This window comes from Chaetodon trifascialis, chromosome 1 (assembly GCF_039877785.1).
Source record: "Chaetodon trifascialis isolate fChaTrf1 chromosome 1, fChaTrf1.hap1, whole genome shotgun sequence".
Taxonomy (NCBI): domain Eukaryota; kingdom Metazoa; phylum Chordata; class Actinopteri; order Chaetodontiformes; family Chaetodontidae; genus Chaetodon; species Chaetodon trifascialis.
Window position 1 is genome coordinate 3,233,485 of NC_092056.1, and position 20,564 is coordinate 3,254,048.

General features: G+C 44.9%; 1 protein-coding gene across 9 annotated transcripts in view; it reads left to right on the forward strand.

Annotated features, from left to right (window-relative positions):
• The window catches only part of LOC139328981 (C-myc promoter-binding protein-like), a 63,338-nt gene that overhangs the window by 18,391 nt on the left and 24,383 nt on the right, over positions 1 to 20,564 (forward strand). For 4 of the 9 annotated variants that reach the window (XM_070959076.1, XM_070959085.1, XM_070959094.1 and 1 more), the window contains exons 3-14: positions 2,301 to 2,547; positions 5,138 to 5,207; positions 7,748 to 7,917; positions 10,763 to 11,055; positions 12,014 to 12,080; positions 12,319 to 12,377; positions 12,711 to 12,855; positions 13,066 to 13,241; positions 13,716 to 13,816; positions 14,627 to 14,842; positions 17,628 to 17,773; positions 18,215 to 18,253. In XM_070959076.1, the coding sequence (XP_070815177.1) occupies positions 2,301 to 2,547; positions 5,138 to 5,207; positions 7,748 to 7,917; positions 10,763 to 11,055; positions 12,014 to 12,080; positions 12,319 to 12,377; positions 12,711 to 12,855; positions 13,066 to 13,241; positions 13,716 to 13,816; positions 14,627 to 14,842; positions 17,628 to 17,773; positions 18,215 to 18,253 (1,729 nt within the window). The remainder of the gene's footprint in view (positions 1 to 2,300; positions 2,548 to 5,137; positions 5,208 to 7,747; positions 7,918 to 10,762; positions 11,056 to 12,013; positions 12,081 to 12,318; positions 12,378 to 12,710; positions 12,856 to 13,065; positions 13,242 to 13,715; positions 13,817 to 14,626; positions 14,843 to 17,627; positions 17,774 to 18,214; positions 18,254 to 20,564) is intronic. The other 5 variants (XM_070959101.1, XM_070959136.1, XM_070959119.1 and 2 more) reach the window with 2 other exon arrangements.

Consider the following 20,564-nt stretch of genomic DNA (forward strand, 5'->3'; position numbering starts at 1 on the left):
AAAGCCGGCTGGCCGGCCATCGGTCCCGTTCTCTATGTCAGCTGTCTGTCGTTAATGCTAACCTACCGCAGCTGCATCTTCTAAATAACGCCACGAGTGGGGATTGAGGAAGTGACGTCGCTGCGACTGCGCAGGTGCAGCCCCTGAAGTGACACACAGGAAACAGAAATACTGTAAAATAATAAAAACAACATGACTAAACGAGACGAAATAACGTTAGAACATTTCGTCTTGTTTTAATCAACGAAAATGAAGAGACATTTTAGCAGAGTTTTTCATTCTATAAACCACATTTAGTCTCCTTTTTATTCGTCAACGATATTGCATTATGTATTTAATTATAGTTACCATCACATGCCCAGCATTTACATTGCGCCTCGTCTCGTTTTCCTCACGTGATAAAGGTTCGTTGAAGATGATATTTAGTCATAATTTTCGTTGACGAAAGCAACAGTAGTTGTGATGGTTAATGTTAACGTGAGGAGCTAAGGATAGAAGTGTGTCTGTGTGTGTGTGACCATCATTAACATGTATTTTTACTTATTGTCCCATGTGATAATGAATCATTGCACAGGATGCAGAGAGAGCCATTATTTTCTGTGACTATCAGTCATATTAATATCAGTTTGGCTTCAATACTGAGGTCCACAAAGGACTATTAGGGGGACACTGGGGTTTCCACCAGGAAAAGTTAGTAGCTGATGTCCCAAACAATAGCTATACTCATTAAATATGACATTTCCTGCACGAAACAGCACCTCTGCTATGTTTCCCGGAAGATTGTTGTTTTAGTTGATGTTTTATTGTGTTATTCTCTAACAGACGTGTCCACCTCACCTAAAATAAAGACTGGCCCCTGTAGAAAATACTGAACTCTCACCTCCTCACGCGGCTCCAGATGTTTGGGGAGGTGTTGGAGGTCTAATTTAGCAAAGGGCAGTTTCAAATTCTACAGAAGCGTCAGTGGCTGTGTCATTGATGGAGGAACGCCGGCTGCATCGGTCTGTCGGCCGGGGCTGCGTCGTCAGAGATCGGTCTGGCGTGACAGCACAGAACGATGTGCGCAGAGTGTGAAGCCCTGCTGTGAGCGGAGCAGAGTCGCCACAGCAACGAGTGCCAAAGAACAGAGCGAATCAAAAGATCCCCCAGCTGACCACTTTGAATTCTGTTTTCTTCTCAGCCTTCAGATAGTGCCTAACGCCTGTTGAGCTCCACTTGAAACAATAATGGAGGATAAGTGCATTTGGAAGCACAAAGAGGGATGTTTAAAATGACTGCTGCTGTTGTGTACCTCTGAGTACTCGTCCTCTAAGTGGTCTCTGTGAGTGTCCTCTTGTGCCTAATTGTAATGCTGGACTGGGTTAATGTATTTTAACTGACTGTACTGTATCATAGCCTACATGCATGTACTGTAAGAGGACTGTTAGATACAGCAGATCCTACATTTGGTATGTTTTAGGGTCAAAATTCATTTAAATTCTCATTAACAGGTGGTAAAAATGTTATTTTGGCTAGGATGCCAATGAACACATTGCATTTGCATTGCTCTACATCCAGCGTCAGACAGTGCGCACCCACCAACGTGTCCGTCACTTGCTTTCCACAGAAAAGTCCACATACCAAAGAAGAAGAAGGTGTAATTTTTCCCTCAGTCATTAGTTCACCACAAGCAGAGCTGCTGTCAGTTTGGGTTTGAATGCAGCTGGAGGTCCTCACTGTTCGTGTCAGCTGCCATGTTGCTTTGTCTCTGCACCAGAGGTATCATTACTATGAGTCACAAAGAAGCTAAAACGTTTCCATACTGATGACTTACTGTAAGTGAAACGGGAGATCCTGCAGTTTTCAGTTTCCATCAAAAACGTTGCAAACAGCAACTCCACACAGCTTAAAGGCACTCAGCGTCTACCTCATACGTTCTTCTCACTGCAGGCATAGACTGCTGTGAGCGGAGAAGAGGTTATTAAGTTTAAAAGTGGCCCCAAGCTTGAAGTTAAGGACACATCTGTACACTCTGACTGCCACTTTACAAGCTCATACATCTCCCTCTCTCTCGTGTTTCATGAATCTCATCCATTCTGCTTTGCTGCTTGCAAAACTTAATCAACTCCGTTCTCTGTCAGCTGCTGAAAACTGGGATAAATGCCCAGTGTTAGACTTAAACAGGGAGCTCCACCTAATTGGCCCAGTGAGATCATAACTGCATATTGTGTTGATTAATTCTGTGTGGTAATCACACTAATAACTACACGCTGATGTGCCGTTTTGTCTGGCTGACTGCCGCGCTCTGCCTCCTCCCACAGCGTGCTGTACGAGTGGAAGGAGCGGCTGAAGCAGGGCTGCCATCTCATCCAGACCACGCCCTCCGGTCGCCCGGCAAACATCAGCGGCAATTCCTCCCAGCGCATCTACGTCACCTACCGCCGGGCGCCCGAGAGCCAGCCGCACACCGCCCTGGCCGTCACCGACATCTGCATCATCATCCCGAGCAAGGGAGAGACGCCGCCGCACACCTTCTGCAAGGTGGAGAAGAATCTCAACAGCAGCATGGTGAGACAGACTCAGACTCGCCTTCAGCACTCGCTGTGATGACACTGCTCCTGTTCGCTGGCGTGTTTCTCCGTCAACTTGGCATTTCGGTGTCAGTCCCTCAGAATAGTAAAAAAAAAGGCGTCTGTGTGGGGTTACCAGTGTGCATAAACGCTCAACAATTGTACTGGAGAGAAACGTATCAAAGGATGAAGAGAGCAGTTTCTGCAGCCACAGCAACAGGATGAATGCATGAACGTGCAGTGCAGACACTTTGTTCATCAGCAGACTGTATTTGTGTCTGCAGATGCCAAAGTGTAACTGCTCACGCTCCTTCTGGTGCGGTAGTTCTTGAAAAAGAAGGAAGGAGGTAACTGAGGGTGAGTGTAGTCCTCAAACATGTCTCCTTTGGTTTTTACTTCAGGACATTTGGCCGTCTTGTCTGAAATTCTTTTGTCACAAGCTTTGAATCCTCCACTCAGCTCCGATGCCTCGCTTTCCTCAAATCCTTCTCCGTACGTTTTAAAGGAGAGACTGAAATTGGCGATTCGAGCTTTAGAAACACGGTCAGCAGGACAAGATGAAGTTGAGCCTTGCTGCAGTGACTGTGAGTAAGCCAGACAGTGAACTCTGACAGGTTTCGCTGCCGGCCTGTCTTCGGTTAAAGTTCAGCGTTGCTAAAAATGTAAAGCAGAGCTTCTCTGTCTTCTGTGCTGAAGCATGTTGTGAAAACAGAGAAGCAGACCGCATCTCACCTGTTTATTCATTTTTCTAGTTAATTGCAACTTTTCAGTAGTTATGAGAGATCTAAGCCCCGAGGTGAGTCACTCAAACCTGGTAGTACATCCAATTATGGAAAACCCTCCTGCATCGCCTCAGGCAAGTTTACTGCCTGTGTGTGTTCATACTGATCAGGGCTTGTTTCTTCTCGAAGAGGGAAGCAGAGTCCCTCAAACTTCAGGGCCTCTACTGTTTGGTTTCCTCCTCAGAGAGAGAGAGAGACACACACACACACACACACACACACACACACACACACACACACACACACACACACACACACATTTGGATACTGAAAAAGTTCTTGCTGTGTCAGCTTGGTCTGCTTTGGTGTGTCATACTAACTAAACTCTGTGTGTGTGTGTGTGTGTGTGTGTGTGTGTGTGTGTGGCTGCACATATGTCTTCAAATCTCTTCCAGCAGAGTCTAAGTGTGTCAGAGGCGCTCAGAGTTGGTATATAAATCTGCACAGATTCGTGGTGCATGAAGGAGAATTGGATGCTCTGACGATAGATTTGGGATTTAGCTTCACTAATTTTTCAATCTGACTAATGTTGGAGCTGTGAAGATCAATTTTTAATATCTCAGCACAGCTCTGGGTGCGTGCTCCATGTCTAGCTCTTAGTTAATTTTCAGTTTCCATAGACCGTCTTCCCCTCGATGCATTTATCAGATATTTCAACGCGCCTCGCTACGTGCTAACAGTTTAGTGACCAGGTGCATTTGCCTGAGTGTTGCTGGGCTTTGCTTGGGACGTGTACGTCGAACCTGTTAGAGGGTTAATATTTCTTTGTGCTGGACTTTGTAGTCTATTGATAATTACACTGAGTGTCCTGATGGGCACAGTTTACTTGATTTCAATTGAATGATAATTAACTTCACTTACATAAAGCTTTTCTGTCTTTGCTGACAAAAGGCCTTACATTTTACCTCTCAGTCATCCACACACACACACACACACACACACACACACACACACACACACACACACACACACACACACACACAAATCTGAAATCTGTGAAGTAACTCCAGCTGTCAGATGATGCAGTGGAGTAAAAAGTACAGTATTTGCCTCTGAGATGTAGCAGTAGAAGTGGAAAGCAGCATAAAATTGAAATAATCAAGTAAAGTGAAAATACCTGCGACACACTGCGTCACAGTTTGTTGCCTTTTGAGACGCTGGCCATGCATTTCACCCCCCCGCCCCCTCTGTTGTACCTCCTCCATCTGTTCCCTCCTCCCTTCCCGACAGATCTCTACTGTCTGTGTCTAATTAAAACAAAATTACCTTCCAAAATATTTGAAAGCGTGGAGTTTCTCCACCTAGTGATGCAACAGCAAGCAGAGGCCATTGTGAAGCGTCACCTTGGTGATGCATGAAAGTCTCCAACAATCAGGATTTCAGAGTCTGATGAGTGATATGTGCTAAGAGATCAAAGCCTGGAAGGCAAGCAGCAATGAAACACTGCTAAATGAATTTGATTGCTAACAGCAGCCGACTCAAATCTCAGATGTTCCCACATCCTAAAAACCCGCCTGTGACTGCATTATGTGCCGCTAACAGTGCTGCCACAAAATAAAAGAGTACCTGTGATGAACTGCCGACTGTATCTGCGCCAGTTTTCAAGCATCTAATGGTTTTCTGGAAGGGAGAAAATCAGTCTGATGACTTTGGAGAAGCTCCAGGAATGTGAAGTGTTCAGAAGAGGGAGTGATTGAGCAGCTCCAGATTTGATAGAATTTTATGCATCCTGATTGGCCCAAAGGTGGCCTGTGTCACTGACAGTGGATAGCATGCTGACTTGTCCCTCTTTGCTCTTGTTTTCAGTGGGGCTCCTCTGTCTACCTGTGTTATAAGAAGTCTGTGGCCAAAACCAACACGATAGCCTACAAAGCAGGTAAGCCTTCCTAATCCCATAACTGCCGCTGCATGCAGATCCAAGTACTGATGCTTACCTCCTGTTCATGGTGGTGCAAGATATCAAATAACACTGTTGTGAGTGAATACTTTCTCTCCTTCCTCAGTCCTTCCCAGTGATCACTGGTTTGTTATGTGACAAAAACAAAATGAGGATCATTTCCTCGTCGGTGTATGAAGTTAAGTTGTCGTAAGATTAAGCTAATCTTGACGTGATGAATACTTACGCGTTAAGCTCGTTGTTTGTGTTTGCTCCAGCTGTGTGTTGTAGAAATGTCTCTAGGGACGAGGGTCTGCTGCAGAGTGAACTGGCTGCACGAGGACTTTCTGCCACAGCTGTTCTTGCAAGTTCAAGCTTGTTGAAGCATGTTGACGCCTCAGAATTAGAGTGAAGAGATAAGCCTCTGCACGCCAATAATGTTCTAATATAAAGTTAAAGAGCTGCTTTATGGTAATGTGAGTATAAGATAATATGCTTACTTCACATTAAATCCATCTGACTTTTCAGTGCACTGACAGAAGATTGCCACTTTCTGATAAGGCTGTTGGCTCAGGGCTGCTGTGTTTGGCTGCGTCTCAGATTGGCTGGCTGATGTTTTGTTGTTCATGTCTTGAATATGCAGCAGACTGTGAATGGAACGATCCTATCTCTTTCTCACTAATGCTTTGGATGAGTCAGCTCGCAGAAATGAAGTTTATTCTCAACGTTTCAGCCCAGGAAAAATCCAGCTCGCGTCACGCTTTGCATGCAACATCTGACTTTGTTTATCAGCTAATGCGACAGTTTGATCCAAAACTGAACAAGTCAGGGTTGTTTTGTTGGCGGATGCATGGTTTCCATTTGGAGTGAAATATTTTAGATGTGCCCATTGAGCAGTGAATAAACAATACAGTATGCTGCAGAGAGAAGGAGGGAAGGCATCTCCTCAAATGATACTGTGTTAATTCTTAAAGTTGCATTAATCAAGATGTTTTTATGTCAACATATAAAATCTCATCTCTGCAGTGCACATCATGTGAATGGAGTTGCTTGTACATCTCTCTCCATGAGATTACCACCAACTCTCCAGCTCAATGGAGCATATTAGCTTTTTTAGCTCATTGTTTTGCTTTAACAGCACATTTACAGCTCAGTGCTCTCATCATCTCCGTTTCCTGCAGCATCTGGCAGCTGATTTCAGCTGATAAACTCTGTGCTACCTGCCAAACATCACACAGCAGACAGATGAAGTTAGCAGCTAGCTGGTGAAGGAGGTGGAACATCCAGCAGCATTGAACCAGAGCCATTTTTTGCATTCATGAGGTTGACACAAACGCCAACTTGCCAAAATAATAAGTGTGCTTTGGCCTGTGTAACTCCAAATATTCAGAGCAAAGCTTACAAACATGTTTCCGGAGCCTGTTGGCCAAGTAAAGCAGCAGGGTTTCCCCTTTTGTCTGAGCTAAATGAAAGAGCATCTGATGTTATATCTCATTCGTTTAATCCATACAGAAGCTGAAGTGTAAAAACAACACGCGTGGTTCTACGCTGGTTTGTTTGCTTGACTGTTTCTTGGCCAGATATAACTTGTTCATTAGTGAGCTTTGGAGGTGCTTGTGGGCGGATTTTGTTACCTTTGAGCAGAGCCGGGCTAGCTGTTTAACTGTGTTTCCCATCAGCCATTGAACGTGTAACCTGCTCATCATTGTTCCTCACTGAAGTTAAAATACTGCAAATGATTGAATCCCAATCCCCTTGTCTTTAGAGTCTGTGGAATAGCTGTTTAAAGTTGGAACAATTCTGATTACAGTGGTCAGTGTCTGACCAAGCCCTTGTGATACAGCAGCTTTTGTTTATTCCCTCAGGGGGCCTCTGGGGGTCTCAGGGGGCTGCAGTGTAGCTGTGCACTTGCACCTGTCAGAGTATTTTAGTGGTGTTTAATGATACAGCATCTTAAGAAATGTACTTATATTCAAATGTGTACAGCAGCTTATCATCTCTGCCAAGAACGTAAATGTTTCTAACATATAATAATGTTTATTTCTAGCTTCCCAGCCTTTAAGGAATGAGCCTTTGATGAAAGCTGTGGTTTGAAGGTTTGCTATTTGGAAGACAAACTGTTCTCCAGACGCTGCTTTTACGTGCACTTTGTGTCTGTTGGTAAAGCTGCAGAATAGAGTCCTTCAGCCAAAGTAAGATGTAGCACAGAGTTAAAAAAGTGCCCAAAATAAAATCAGTACTTCATTGTTTCTTGTTTGTGTCCACTGACAGTGACTAATGACCCAGAGGCCTGATTACCGAGCACTGATTGCTTATTACAAAGCCAGGCGATTCAAGTGAAACACTGGCTCAATAAAGTCGTACATTATCACTGTGATTATAATAAATTGAACTTGTTTGGTTTCATTTTAAGCTTAGCGGAAAGGCGGTTTTTCTTCTAAGTTAGCCGTTAATTGGTAATCACGGGGGGGTTGGTTGCACCTTGCAGCTCTCTAAACGAAGTTCACAGTTTGTTTATTTTGTGTATTTTTGCCTGTTAGGTTTATTCAGCAGATATCCGGAGGAGGACTATGAGTCATTCCCTCTGCCGGAGTCTGTCCCTCTCTTCTGCCTTCCCATGGGGGCCACAATCGAGTGCTGGCCAGCCAACACCAAATACTCCCTCCCTGTTTTTTCCACCTTTGTCCTCACTGGAGCGTCTGGAGAGAAGGTAAAACAGATGAATGGATAGACTTGCTCTCCTGTTCTGCTTCCTTTCTTTTTATCTCATCCAGACGACTAACATCAGATATGAGAGGGTGCCAGCGACTGTTAGACCTCATCAGCAGACTGTAACTGCCATCCATACAGCTGACATAACCACAGACTCTGCACCATGGTGGGGCATGAGAAAGCCACAACGCTCTGCATGCCAGGAGGGAAAGTGGGTCAGACACGCATGTGGCTTCTGTCAGGGGAAAACCTTGTAACTCCACATCTTGGGTGTCTTTTTTTAGGACGAGCCTATCGCCTGGAAAAAAATAGATTAAACATAAAGATCCCACTGAATAATGTAGTACATGTGCTACCACTTTAATAATGCATCTATCATAATAACTGACGAGGCTGTCCTTGTCTTGGCATTGAAAAGTTAACATTGAGCTATGAGGTTTTTACCTGACAGCAGTGCATCCCCCCTCCCTCAGCCAGTCCCTCGCTCGCTCACATGTAGTTACACACAGACAGACAGTGTAGAGTTCACATGCACATGTCGCTGTGAACATTGGCTGGTTTCAGAGGCTCGGATGAGCTTTGAGCCCAGTTTTGTTGTGCTGGCTGGGCTGAAAGAAGCGGCGCTGTTGTGGAGTCATGAGGTCGTTAGTCACTGAAACAAAGAGTTATTATATAAACAATGTCATGATGATCAAGTGAAAGTCTGTCAGTAGTAATGCAGAGAAATGAATGACCTTTGTCGTCCTCCATTACTGTTAAGATGGATGAAGAAAATCCAACAGAACTTTCAGTAAGGTTATTTCAGTTGGGACAGAAATTCTGAGGGACTTCTGTCCCAACTGAAGACACTTGAAGGCTTAAAAGAGACTTTGAATATCCATGGGTTTAGCTGTCACACACTAGACCAGTCAGTGCGGCAGAGTATCACACACTTACACTCATAACAGAGATTTTTCTGCAGATCATTTTGTCCTGATGAAGCAACTTCACGTCCAATCAAATGTCCCGTCATAACCCATTATGTTTGATTGAGCTGGCTCAGATCAGTCTGGGACTTGATCCTTTTTTTGGGGCGACACAGCCTCTAAAGCTGGACTTATGCATCTGTGGAGATACAGCTGAACGTCTTTGTGCACACGTGCAGAGAGATTGTTGCCCATCTTGTCATTGTCCCACTTTATTCTTGCTTCACAGATCTAGTAGTTTGTCTTCACTATCACCAAACTGAACTGATTTCCTGATTAATTCTGCGGTTTCTTTACGTTGTGGTTCGATAAACGTATACATACATCTATTATACCTCCATTCTGTACAGTCTTAAAAGCAAACACACACGTCTGAACGACATGCATACGTACACTTGGAGGAGCATGCTTTTATTTCTCAAAACACCACATACACACACACAGACAGACATTCACACACTTCCTCGGTTTCCGAATCCAAACACGAGCCCCTTCCCGCCGTGCTGGTCTGTGGCTTTGGAAAGTGGTCCGGTTGGGATGAGGCTCGTGTTGACACATATTAGTGAGTGATGCGGTGAAACACAATCGTGATTGAAAGCAAATAACATCCCAAGCCTGCCGATGTTTAGATAGCAGCGGCTCTGCTAAACAAGGCCAGTTAGGGGTCATCAACGATCGCTGGAGCCAAACCCAGCAGTCTGCTGCTGCTGAGTCCAGTTTATGTGTGCACAGGTGTGTGTGTGCGTTCGCAGGTGAGTGTTGAAGGCTTGCTGTTGCACATGCAGGGGGATAATTGGTGAGGACGGTGTGTATGCTGACTTTTGTTTCACTGGCCAAGGTCAAAGGGAGGCTCTGCGGGGCTCTGGCAGTCTGCAGACTCCATTGTAACGGAGGACTTGATTGTTGACCCACATCACCGTGTTTCTGTACTTATGAGAACCCTCTGTTGACTGACCTTTGACTCCTGAAACTATTTCTGCTTCACCCAAAAACTCTAAGGGACATAAATTCACACAAAATGAGCACAATACATCCACAATGCAAATTGAAACAGCATATATAACAAAGCCAGGGAACCTACCAGCATAGAATTCAGCTCATGCAGACACACATGCATCCTCAGTTCAGTCATCAGCAAACAAAGACATGGGCCACCTCAGCCCCGTTTGGGGGAAAAGTGACCCACACAGGCGGCCAGCAGATAAGCCAGTTAGCTTTGATGTATGCGTGAATTGGGAAAGTCTCATATTTCCAGGAAGCAGAGGGGATTTATTTGGCCTAATGCTGCCCCTGGCTCAGATAGCTGCTGTTTGTTTGGCCCCAGATGGCACTGCGCTGATGTTCAATAAAGGTTACACAGCGATGCTTTATTCTTCATTCCTTTGCTTATCGATGGTTTAATGAATTCAGGAGTGCAGGGATGATTTAGAGGACTGCACAGAGGTTTCCAAACCGTCTGCTCCTTTTCATTATGAGTCGGTCAGTTCGTCTGCTGGACTTTGGAAATTATTGTTAAACAATGACAAGAGGTTGTGTGTGTGTGCGTGCGCTTGTGTATGCACGTGCACAGACATTTTTGTGATAATGAAATCAGCTAAATAGAACTGAAACGGTTTGGATGAGCGGATTCTCTTATTTTTCAAGCAGAAATGCCAAATAGTCGCTGGTTGTAGCTCCTCAAGTGTGAATGTTTGCTTTTCTTTGTCATTTATCATTAGAAATAAAACATCTTTTGGTCAGATGAAACAAACAATCTGACAACATCCACTTGGCAGATCAGTTAATGAGGAAAACAGTCATTGGTAGCAGCCTTCAGGCTAATGCACACAGAGATGTAATGGATGAAGGTGTTTGTATACACGATGTCCCCTGTTTCAGGTGTACGGTGCTGCCATTCAGTTCTATGAGACCTACCCGCAGGAGTGTTTGACCGATCAGCAGCGCTCCCAGCTTGGTCTCCTCAGCCCGGATCCACACAAACCCTCCTCCTCCAGCACTGCGCCGACGGCCGCCATCAGCACCGCTAACAGCACCGCGACCCCGCGCTCCGTCTACACCAACAAGTGCATCTGTCTGCTTTCCCATTGGCCCTTCTTTGACGCTTTCCGCAAGTTCCTCACATTCCTCTATCGCTACTCCATCTCCGGCCCTCACGCCCTGCCCATCGAGAAGTGAGTTCACTTTTATTCTCTTTATCTTTTCATCTCTCGATGACATGCCGGATGGGTCTGAACACTACAATATGTAGCATATATATCCTCTGTTCTGTTGTAATGCTGCCTGATAATCACCTGATGATGGTGTTAAAAGATGTCTCTGCAGCCCCATTCAGATGGGATTAACTTAGACACGGACATTCTGCAGAACAAAGATGAGAGGCGAAGATGCTGTGTGAGGTGAACTTGAGTTACTCCTTCTGGGAGTTAAAGCCCAGTTAAATCGTAACACACACAGATGAAACACACTGATATCAGTCATTGTGGGTATCATTATCTCTGTCCCCGAATAAACATTCTGCTTAGAAATCATCACAATTTTAAGTTTTCTGCAGTATCAGAGTAACGCAGTCATGGTTGGCTGTTCATCCATGGGTACATCGTAAACAGGAAATACTAATGGCTACTTCGGCGTACTTTTAATGCTACCAACTTGCCAAAATGTAAATAAACATAGACTTTAAAAATGGCGCTCACCATTACCTGCCTGTGCCTGACTTTAAATCAGCCCATTTGATGAGCTTTTACAGTGTGTTGCTCTCCTGAAGGCTTTAAACTTTGCTGTCATTATATTGGTTCCCACATAGGTCTTTATGTTGTTTCCATCATGTTTCCATCTATCAGACCAGTAAAGGCAAGTCCGCTTTAAAACTCTGAATTTAGATTACAGTTTCCACCAACGAAGACCAAGTCACCAAATCACAAAATAAGTCCAGAAATTCACACAGCACCAGATTCAGTTGTTTCAGGCTGGATGTTTACTTGACTTTGCCCTGGTCAGGTGATGTGTGTTTGATGTTTTTACTGCTTCTCGTAACTCTCGCCCATCTGAGAGGGGTGCGCTGACGGATTAGTCAGCCTCCCACTGCTGTTATTTTTGGCCTCACATCCCCCCAATTCTTCTCCTTCCCAGGCACATCTCTCATTTTATGCACAAAGTTCCCTTCCCGTCCTCCCAGAGGCCTCGCATCCTGGTGCAGGTAGGTTTGAGTTTAGGTCACAAGAACAGAGCATTCTCTTTGATGTTTGCTGCGTACGGTGCATGTTAGAAATGGATGATTATTATTTTGCACACAATGATGTGTTTTCTGAAGGTGTTTAGGATTGCCTGCAGAGAGCAGCAGTTTAAGTCCTCCATTATGGATGAATATTTAAATGATTCAGTGCAGGCTTTTTTTTGCTCGGTTGCTTTTATCTCACTTTCCAGCTTTTCTACAGCTTTCCCCTCATGACAGTTTGATGTTGAGCCAGCCAGTGTCGTCTCCTTTACCGCTCAGGTAAGAGCAACACGCAACCTTTCTGCCGTTACCTGCCCTGATGCATTTTGTTGCCTATTGGCTCAAAGATGCAGTGTATGTTCTGTATGTGTGGAACAGCATAGTTTTGAAATTTTAGAGAGTTTCTGATGATTTTTAAGATTGCCATGTTTTCAGTAAGAGTGCAGAAAAAAACCCAGATTCAGAATTTCAAATGCACATGACAGCAGCCTTATTGGTCTGAAGAGCCCAAAATGAACCCAAAAGGTTGAGTGGCCCTGTTGTAATTCCCTCTAGAAGTATGTGCAATAACGTACATTATTATTGATTTTAGCACTTGTGCATTTTTCGCAGCGGCGGCCGATTTTCCACGCTGCTGCAGAACCTCGGGCCAGAGAACGCCGTCACCTTGCTGGTGTTTGCTGTCACTGAACACAAGATCCTGGTCCACTCGCTGCGACCCGCCGTACTGACCAGCGTCACCGAGGCTCTGGTGTCTGTAAGTTACTGCAGAGAGGTGACATGTCCCTCTGACCGTACTTTGCTTTTTTATTTAATTTTATTTCTCTTTATCAGTGAGAATTCATAATGCTTAATATGACTGTGATAGTTGCGTTGGTCACTGTCAGCTGTGGGAGAGTCAGAGTGTTTGCCTCTTTGAAAACAAAGGAGCTCACTGCATCTTTCTCAACTTCATCCTCCTCCTCAGATGATTTTCCCGTTCCACTGGCCGTGCCCGTATATTCCTCTGTGCCCCCTGGCGCTGGCTGACGTGTTGAGCGCCCCCTGTCCGTTCATTGTAGGAGTGGACTCCCGCTACTTTGATCTGTATGACCCCCCTCCAGACGTGAGCTGCGTGGATCTGGACACAAACACCATCTTCCAGTGAGCGCGATACCTAAAAACCTCCCATTTGCTGTGGAGTTCTGTAGGGAAGGAATAAAATCTGTTTTGCAGAACTCAGTCTGCTTCGTCACGATGAATACTGCACAGCATCATTGTGTGTAGGATTAACTCCAAGGCCGTGAGTCACATATGTACTGTAGAGCACTTCCAGCTAAGAGCTCAACATTGTTTCCTGCATTTTTTTTTTTTCCCAGACCACATAACTGCCAGGTCATGAGTTCTAAGTTTAGAGGCGGGCGGTTTTCCTGGAGCCGGCCCGGAATGGTTATTTTGTTGTGTCAGACTCATTTTAATGTGAAGAAAATGCATTTTTCAGGTACGGTCAGAAATGGTTCATTTCGTTTTCGGCCTCATTGCCAGTCAGACAGCGTTAGGGTGGTCTGGACCGCTGTCCGTGTTGGTTTTGGCCGCCTCAGCCTCTCCAGAGCTCAGCGTATGCTTCTGCTTTTCCAGCAATGAAGATAAGCGAGCCCTCACATGGAAGATCCTGCCTAAGAAAGCCTGCAAAAACCTGATGAATGTGCTGAGCAATCTCTACCAGCAGCTGGTTGACGGTGAGCTGATAAACGATCTGGGAGAACAAATTATTGTAACGGTGTGTCGCGTGTTTGATTTTCTTTTGTTGTTGATTTCACTCCTTCATGGCAAAGTACAGCGTCAACAAACTTTTCCGAGCTGGTGGAGCCGTCACTGGTTATAAAATACACGATATTACTGACCCTCAGTGTAATCAGAGATAAAAGAAAATCTGTGGCTAATTAGGATCCTTATAGACTCTGTTATGCTTCATTCATTATCTGGATCCTCCATTCAATCTGTACTCTTCTGCTCTCCATTCAGCTGACTGAAAGCCAGCAGTAATCCCATCATAGTGAAATTTCCTAATTACCCAAGTGCCCTGCCGCGGCGCTTATTGTATTATTGTCAACTTTGCCTGCCTTTCCACGGAGCACGCTCATTGAGAGACCAGGAAACCTGCTGCTTATTGAGCTGTAGAAACTGAATAAATTCATTTTCTGATTCAGTGAAGTCTAGAAAATCTACCCAGTTTCAGCTCCAAGTGCTGAATATTGATACGCCTGCCAGAGGTTTTAGTGAGACATTTAAGCCTTATGGACCTTTGGAAGCTGTGATATCATTTGAGTTTATTTTCCTAATTATGTAAGACTAATCCTCATTTGCCATACGAGCACTTAAATACTTAAAGCAGCTCGTATCCTTTGATCAATACGGCTTCATCAAAATGCAAATGATGCAACATTTTCAGCGTCGTTTTCATGGTTTAGTCATTATGTTGACATGAATGTTGTGATTCCAGCACAGCGTGTAGTGACAGCTGCTCGTTTTTGCTGCTTCGCCTGCAGGTCAGTACCGCCCTGATGGGCTGCTGGAGCTGAGCATGAGCGACTCGTCAGAGCTGAGCTGCGGGAAGAGCCTCCACACGCTGGAGCTGGAGATCCAGGAAGCCTTCCTGCGCTTCATGGCAGCCATTCTGAAAGGCTACCGTTCTTTCTTACGACCTATCACCCAGGCACCCTCTGAGAAAGCCACTGACGCCAGCTCGCTCTTTGACTTGCAAGGTACCTGGAATTATGTCACTCTGACTTCCTGTAGCCGAGACGTTGAAGCCGTTTGTCATGGCCGTCAGAGTCACAGAGGAAACGGGGTGAACAGCTGTGTGTCTCCCCAGCCGCCTCCTTAAACTCCTCACACACAAACATATAAAGCAGCAGTTTTTTTTTCTGAAAGATATTTATCTGAACAACGTTTCCCACCAAAGAGTTCTGCTGATCGCAGATGGTTCAGGCTTCACTGTCTTAATGCCAGTAATCAGTAATCATGTGCAGGGCCAGCTAGGCTGCCACTAACTAACAAAGAGTACCTGGAAGGATTATTGGTTTACTGTGTTTTCTAGTGAATAAACAGTAGAAAGCACGTAATTACTGCAGTTTTTTGAGGGCAAGCAAGTCACCCACCATGATTTAGATCTTTGTATGTAGTGGTTTAGCAGAATATAATCTGAGGGAGCTTTGGCGTGCCGTGACAGGTGTCCTTTTGAGGAGCAGATTGTTGAATTAATGAGTGAGAAGCCTCAAGTTAAGACTGTTTTGTCCGACTGTTATTTCCAAGGTCAGGAATGAACTTAAATGCTCCGGGACTGTAAAACCTTGAAGCCAGATGGAATGAGATTTCTTTTGGAGGAGACTGTTTACATTTTCCGCTGGTTTTTACGCCTGCACATATTTCTTTAAACTGGCCATTTTTCACCCTGATGAAGTTATTTCTCTGATTAATGCTGAGTTCCCCACCCTGCCTGAACTGGGAGAAATATCACAAATGTCATTGCTTCCAGTCTTTTCTACAAACATCTGGAAATCACCTAGAAGCAACATCTCATCTGCAGTCAGTTCCTTAGGTCACGTCTCAGTCAAGGTCCTTGAGAGCCAGTGTGATGCTTACTTAAATCATCTAATGAGGGACTGAATCCAAACAGCGAATGAGAGAACACTGAGTTTGAGCTCTGTTGAGATGCAGTTTGCACGTTCGAGCACGCTGACCATAGCACTGGTTTGTCAAAGTCAGATCAGACTGTTTGTCACCCAAGAAAAGTTTATGTTGCTCCACTCTTTCCATCATTATTCAGGCTTCAGCAAAGACCGTGAAGCCAGCTTCAGTCACAGTTGACCAGTTACAGTGCATGATTAGCACTAATGAGTGTATGAATGTATAAACTAATACTGCGTCATCTGTAGCACCTTCCTCTCTACAGCTGGCCAGCCTCAAAAACAGATGGTGCTGTTTAATACATGAGCTTTCATAAGTGTCCATCCCAACCTCTGAGTAAATACGCACAGAGAGTCTGTGGGAAGGATGGCCGAGGATCGTGAAGATGCTGGTTTGGTGGTTCAAGGCTGTTTGCACACTGAAGGTTAGTCAGTTAGCGGCGGAGCTGTGAAATGCTCCAGAGGCTCGAGTGTGGCCTCTGGATCGGAGCCCATAAAAGCTGGTTCACGTCACAGCTGAAATGAGTTAGGGTGAAATCATGGCTGGGGGATAGCTGCAGCCAAGGTCGTGTCCAGTGTGAGTTATTTGATATAGCAAACAGGAATGACTGCAGTACGTTACATAATGACTTAAGGAGAGATATAACAACTCGTAGATCTTGTGTGTGAACTGATTGCTCTCGTACTCAAACAACAAAAAATGACCCGATGCTTTTATGGATAATATTTTCCCTCACGCAGCCTGAAAACCTGCTTCCTCCTTTATGTGATTATAGTGTTTTAAGTCCAACATCTGTGACTTTAACAGTGTCACATGCAGGCCGCGTCTGCATTTCCTTTTCCAGCCTTTTGCTGCTCCTGTCCCAACGTGTTTGAAAGGTGCTGCTGCGTCAGATTCAGAATAAGCAGGTATTTACAAAACTCAATGAAGCTGAAGAGCTCAAACATTAAATATATTGTTTTTGGACTGTTTTCATTTCAGTAGAGGTCAGAGAGGATTAGCAAATGCTCATTACTTGCCTCATTGCAGTCAGTGCCACTGCGGAGTCCTTTTGGGTTGATGTTCGGAGGTTACAGTGTTTAGTCTTCGTCACTTAGTCACATAATTACTTGGTGTATAAATTGTCCCACAGAATGACGACGCCAGAGGCTACGTGTACTCAACTTACAGTGATATGAAACAAAGAAAAGCAAGAAACTGTTGGTGTTTGAAGCACTTTAAAAAGCAAATGGCTGGGGGATGGGAATGAGTAATTAATCAGCTAATCATTAAATCATTAGTTTGGACACGAGGAGTGCCCAGAGGCTTTTTTAAACTCTTTCGGACTCGACTGTACTTACTATATAAAAGAAATAAAAAGCTGCATAGTGAAGCTGCTGAGAGGAGCTTTGATCAGAATCAATTGATGGTCCAGGTTGGATTAAAATATTTATCAGTTGTAGGAAGTGTTTGGCTTCCACCTCTGCGCTGCGAGCCAGTGGCCATCCATCCTGCTGTCAGTCCCACAGCAGCAGTGGCTAATTAGTCAGTCAAGCTGCTTTCAGCATCTATCAAGGAAACTATTCAGCACATTGTTGTACATCCCAAATCGGCCATTACACTAATAGCAATGTGTTGGCTTGCATTATCCAAACCAAGACAAATGGAAGCCGTGTGTATGTATGTGTCTATATATATAGAGCTTTCTATGGGCTAATGGATTTCTTAACCGCAAAATTACCCAGAAGTCCTCAAGTTGCTCTTGTGAATGTCTTCCTCTTTTCAGGGTTGAGCTTTGTCAGTGAACCTGCTGCTGTTCACCCCCGACAGGAAAAGAAGTCTGAGCCAAGTAAAAGCTAACCTCAGTCTTTGTTTCCTCAGGGTTCTTAAAGAGCCGCGACCGCTCCCACCAGAAGTTCTACTCGCTGATGACCAAAACCCAGATGTTCATCCGCTTCATCGAGGAATGCTCCTTTGTCAGTGACAAAGACGCCAGCCTGGCCTTCTTCGATGACTGTGTGGACAAAGTAAGTGCAGTGTTTAGTCATCAAACACACAGTATGTGTGTGCATTCATTCATTCATCACTGTGGCTCAAGAGGTAGGGCGGTCGTACACCAATCAGGAGGCCGGTGGTTTGATCCCTGGCTGTGGCAGATACTGGCAAGATACTGAACCCCAAAACCTGCCCCTGATGCTGCGCCATCAGTGTGTGAGTTCATATGTACGTCGCTTTGGATAAAAGCTTCTGCCAAGTGTGGAGATCCCTGTCAGCTCTTCCCTCTCAGGGTGACGCTCTTTTCAAGTGCTTCTCATCAGGCCTCTTTGTGCTCCACTCAGTCGCATCAGTAGTTTCCACTTTCCTGTGTCGCTTCACATGTCTTCAACCAAACCTGCTTCTCTCCTTTCCTTCTTCTAATTCCTTGAGTTTTTCCTTCTCTTTCCCTTTCTGCCTCCGTTTGCGAGCAGCTCTACAATTCAGAGCGGAGTGCAGACAAAGGAGGAAAGGTAAGTCAATCTGCGTTCTTACTTGTTCTTCATGCATTTTGTTTTAGATGGTGGTCAAAACAGGAAACAGTATTCGTCTCCTGGACCCCATTTACACCTGGAATTAAAGCGTGATCTGTATCCGGACACGTTATCTGGATAAGGAAATAAACGTACTGTATGTTGAAGCGAGGTGTATCTGGAGGTAGTCTGGCTCACATTGTGCTCAGTAGGTTTACTCATGCACAGGTTTCGCTCTGGAGGACAGAAATGCAGTCTCAGTGAAGACAAATAAAGAGAATGCATTAAAAGTACCAGGTGTAAACACAAAGGCGAGATCGGATCTTTTATTATCTGGATAATGTATCCGGATACAGATCCCGTTCACCTCAGCAGGTGTAAATGTGGTGCTAGACTCCTAGAAGCCAGTAATGTGCCTTCAGACGACCCTCCACCACTGCAGCTTCAGTCTGAGCCTCCATGTAATTTCAGTCCGTTCCGTATGATCCAAACTCGATCGCTTTCCCAGAACCTTTCCGGTTTTAATGCATCTCAGAACACCCAGCGTCCATATCAGAAATGCTGCAACAGCAATTTTGTTGTCTTGACGTAGTGAAAGTACAGTTTCATAGAAAACCCACGTGCTCGTTTTTCTGGAGAGAGTTCTGCCTTAAATTTTTCATGACTCGAGGGAGTGAAGGCTTTGAACCCCCCCCCCCCCCATATTCTTCACATTCTTCAGTGTGATGCTCAGAAGAGCCTTGAGGAGGCTGAATGTGTGCTCCGCTGGGGGCAGGTTGAGTAGTTTGACCCCCTGTGCTCTCAGGGTTGTGTTCCTCTATCACACTGTTTGTATGTTGAAGGTCACATTTCTTGTGTTTGCAGTCTTAAAGTCCAGGCAGTTGCTCGGTTCCCCGCTCACGTCTGTGGGTCGCTGGTTTTTGCAGGTGGCATTTGTAACAGACTCTGAAATGGACGTGGATGTCCTTGGATTACTTGTGTGTGTGTGTTCTGGCTGTAATTGAGACATAGTGGAAGTGAATCCAGAGGCCGGCGCCCACGGCCTTCCCTCCGTGTCCCCAGGCCTGCGGCAGCGCCGGGTCTCCTCGTCCTTCTTGTGTGTCAGCTCCACGGCCGATTAAATCCTCTAACTGTCTTTCTGCGCTGTGGCTGGATTACATTATCTACTCTCTGGGAGAGGACGCACACTGCAGCACTCATCCTGCACACACATACACACACACGTCTCACTCTACTACACACAAACACACAGCAGTCACATACAGAAAGATATGGCTAAAATGTATTGATCCCGGAGGGAATCTAGTTCATTACAGCAACAAAACTAATTCAGTTCAGCAGAGGAAGAAGACGAAAGACAAAACTAATCATGCAAATAAAATGTAATTACATCAATTAATATCTGCAGAAATACAAACAGTAAGGGGCAAAATTTGATATAAACAGTTGTTTCTTCAGTAATTAAATCAAGACTGCAATTAAAGGGCCGATCAGTAATTCCTTTAACACGTGCATCACAGGTATCACAGGCCACAGTCTGGTACCATATGACAGTCAGAGAGTGTGCATTTAAAAGAAAGAAGAAGTGTTGGACATTTTGAGAAATATGTTTTCGTTTCCTTGCCAGGAGATAGATGAAAAGATCAATACGCTCGTGTCTCTACGGTAAATATGTAGCTGGAGCTACCAGCCAGAAAGTACCTGAGGAAACAGGCAGCCTGGCTCCGGGCAAAAGAAACGAAACCTCTTTTGTTTTATCCGCTCAAAAAGAAGTGTAAAACGACAAGTTCCAGCTGCACAGAGGTTTGTGTGCTGGACTCTTCCTGAACTGTGACTCTGCAGCTTCAGAGCAGTTCCTTAAAGGGTGCAGTCAGCAGATATTTTGGCTGGATGTGAGGATAGCTTACAGGTAAAGAAGGAATCCCAGTTTGTCTCTCAGCCTCGAGGAAACCTCCCAGTCTGATTCAGGAGCTGAATGTTCTTTGAGAGAGGTGGACAAGGTGTTGTCGTCTCACCTGTCTCACCGCTTTCTGAACTGCAGATTGCTTCTTCATCATCGCAGCTGTCTCCAGTCTCTGTGGAGCAGTGCAGGCTGCCCTGCATTCAAAAACAAAAAGCCCCTCACTCAGATATCCAATTTCATTACATTTTTGAGTACTGGCGCATTGTAGAACTCTCAGTTCTTAACATGGTCCAAAATGCTAGTGTCTGCATTGAAGGAGGAGGACATCAATGTGCGAGGACAGCACAGCAAAGCCCAAGACTCATTTTATTGTTGTCCTTGTAAAGATGGGACAGAAGCAGTAGTTGA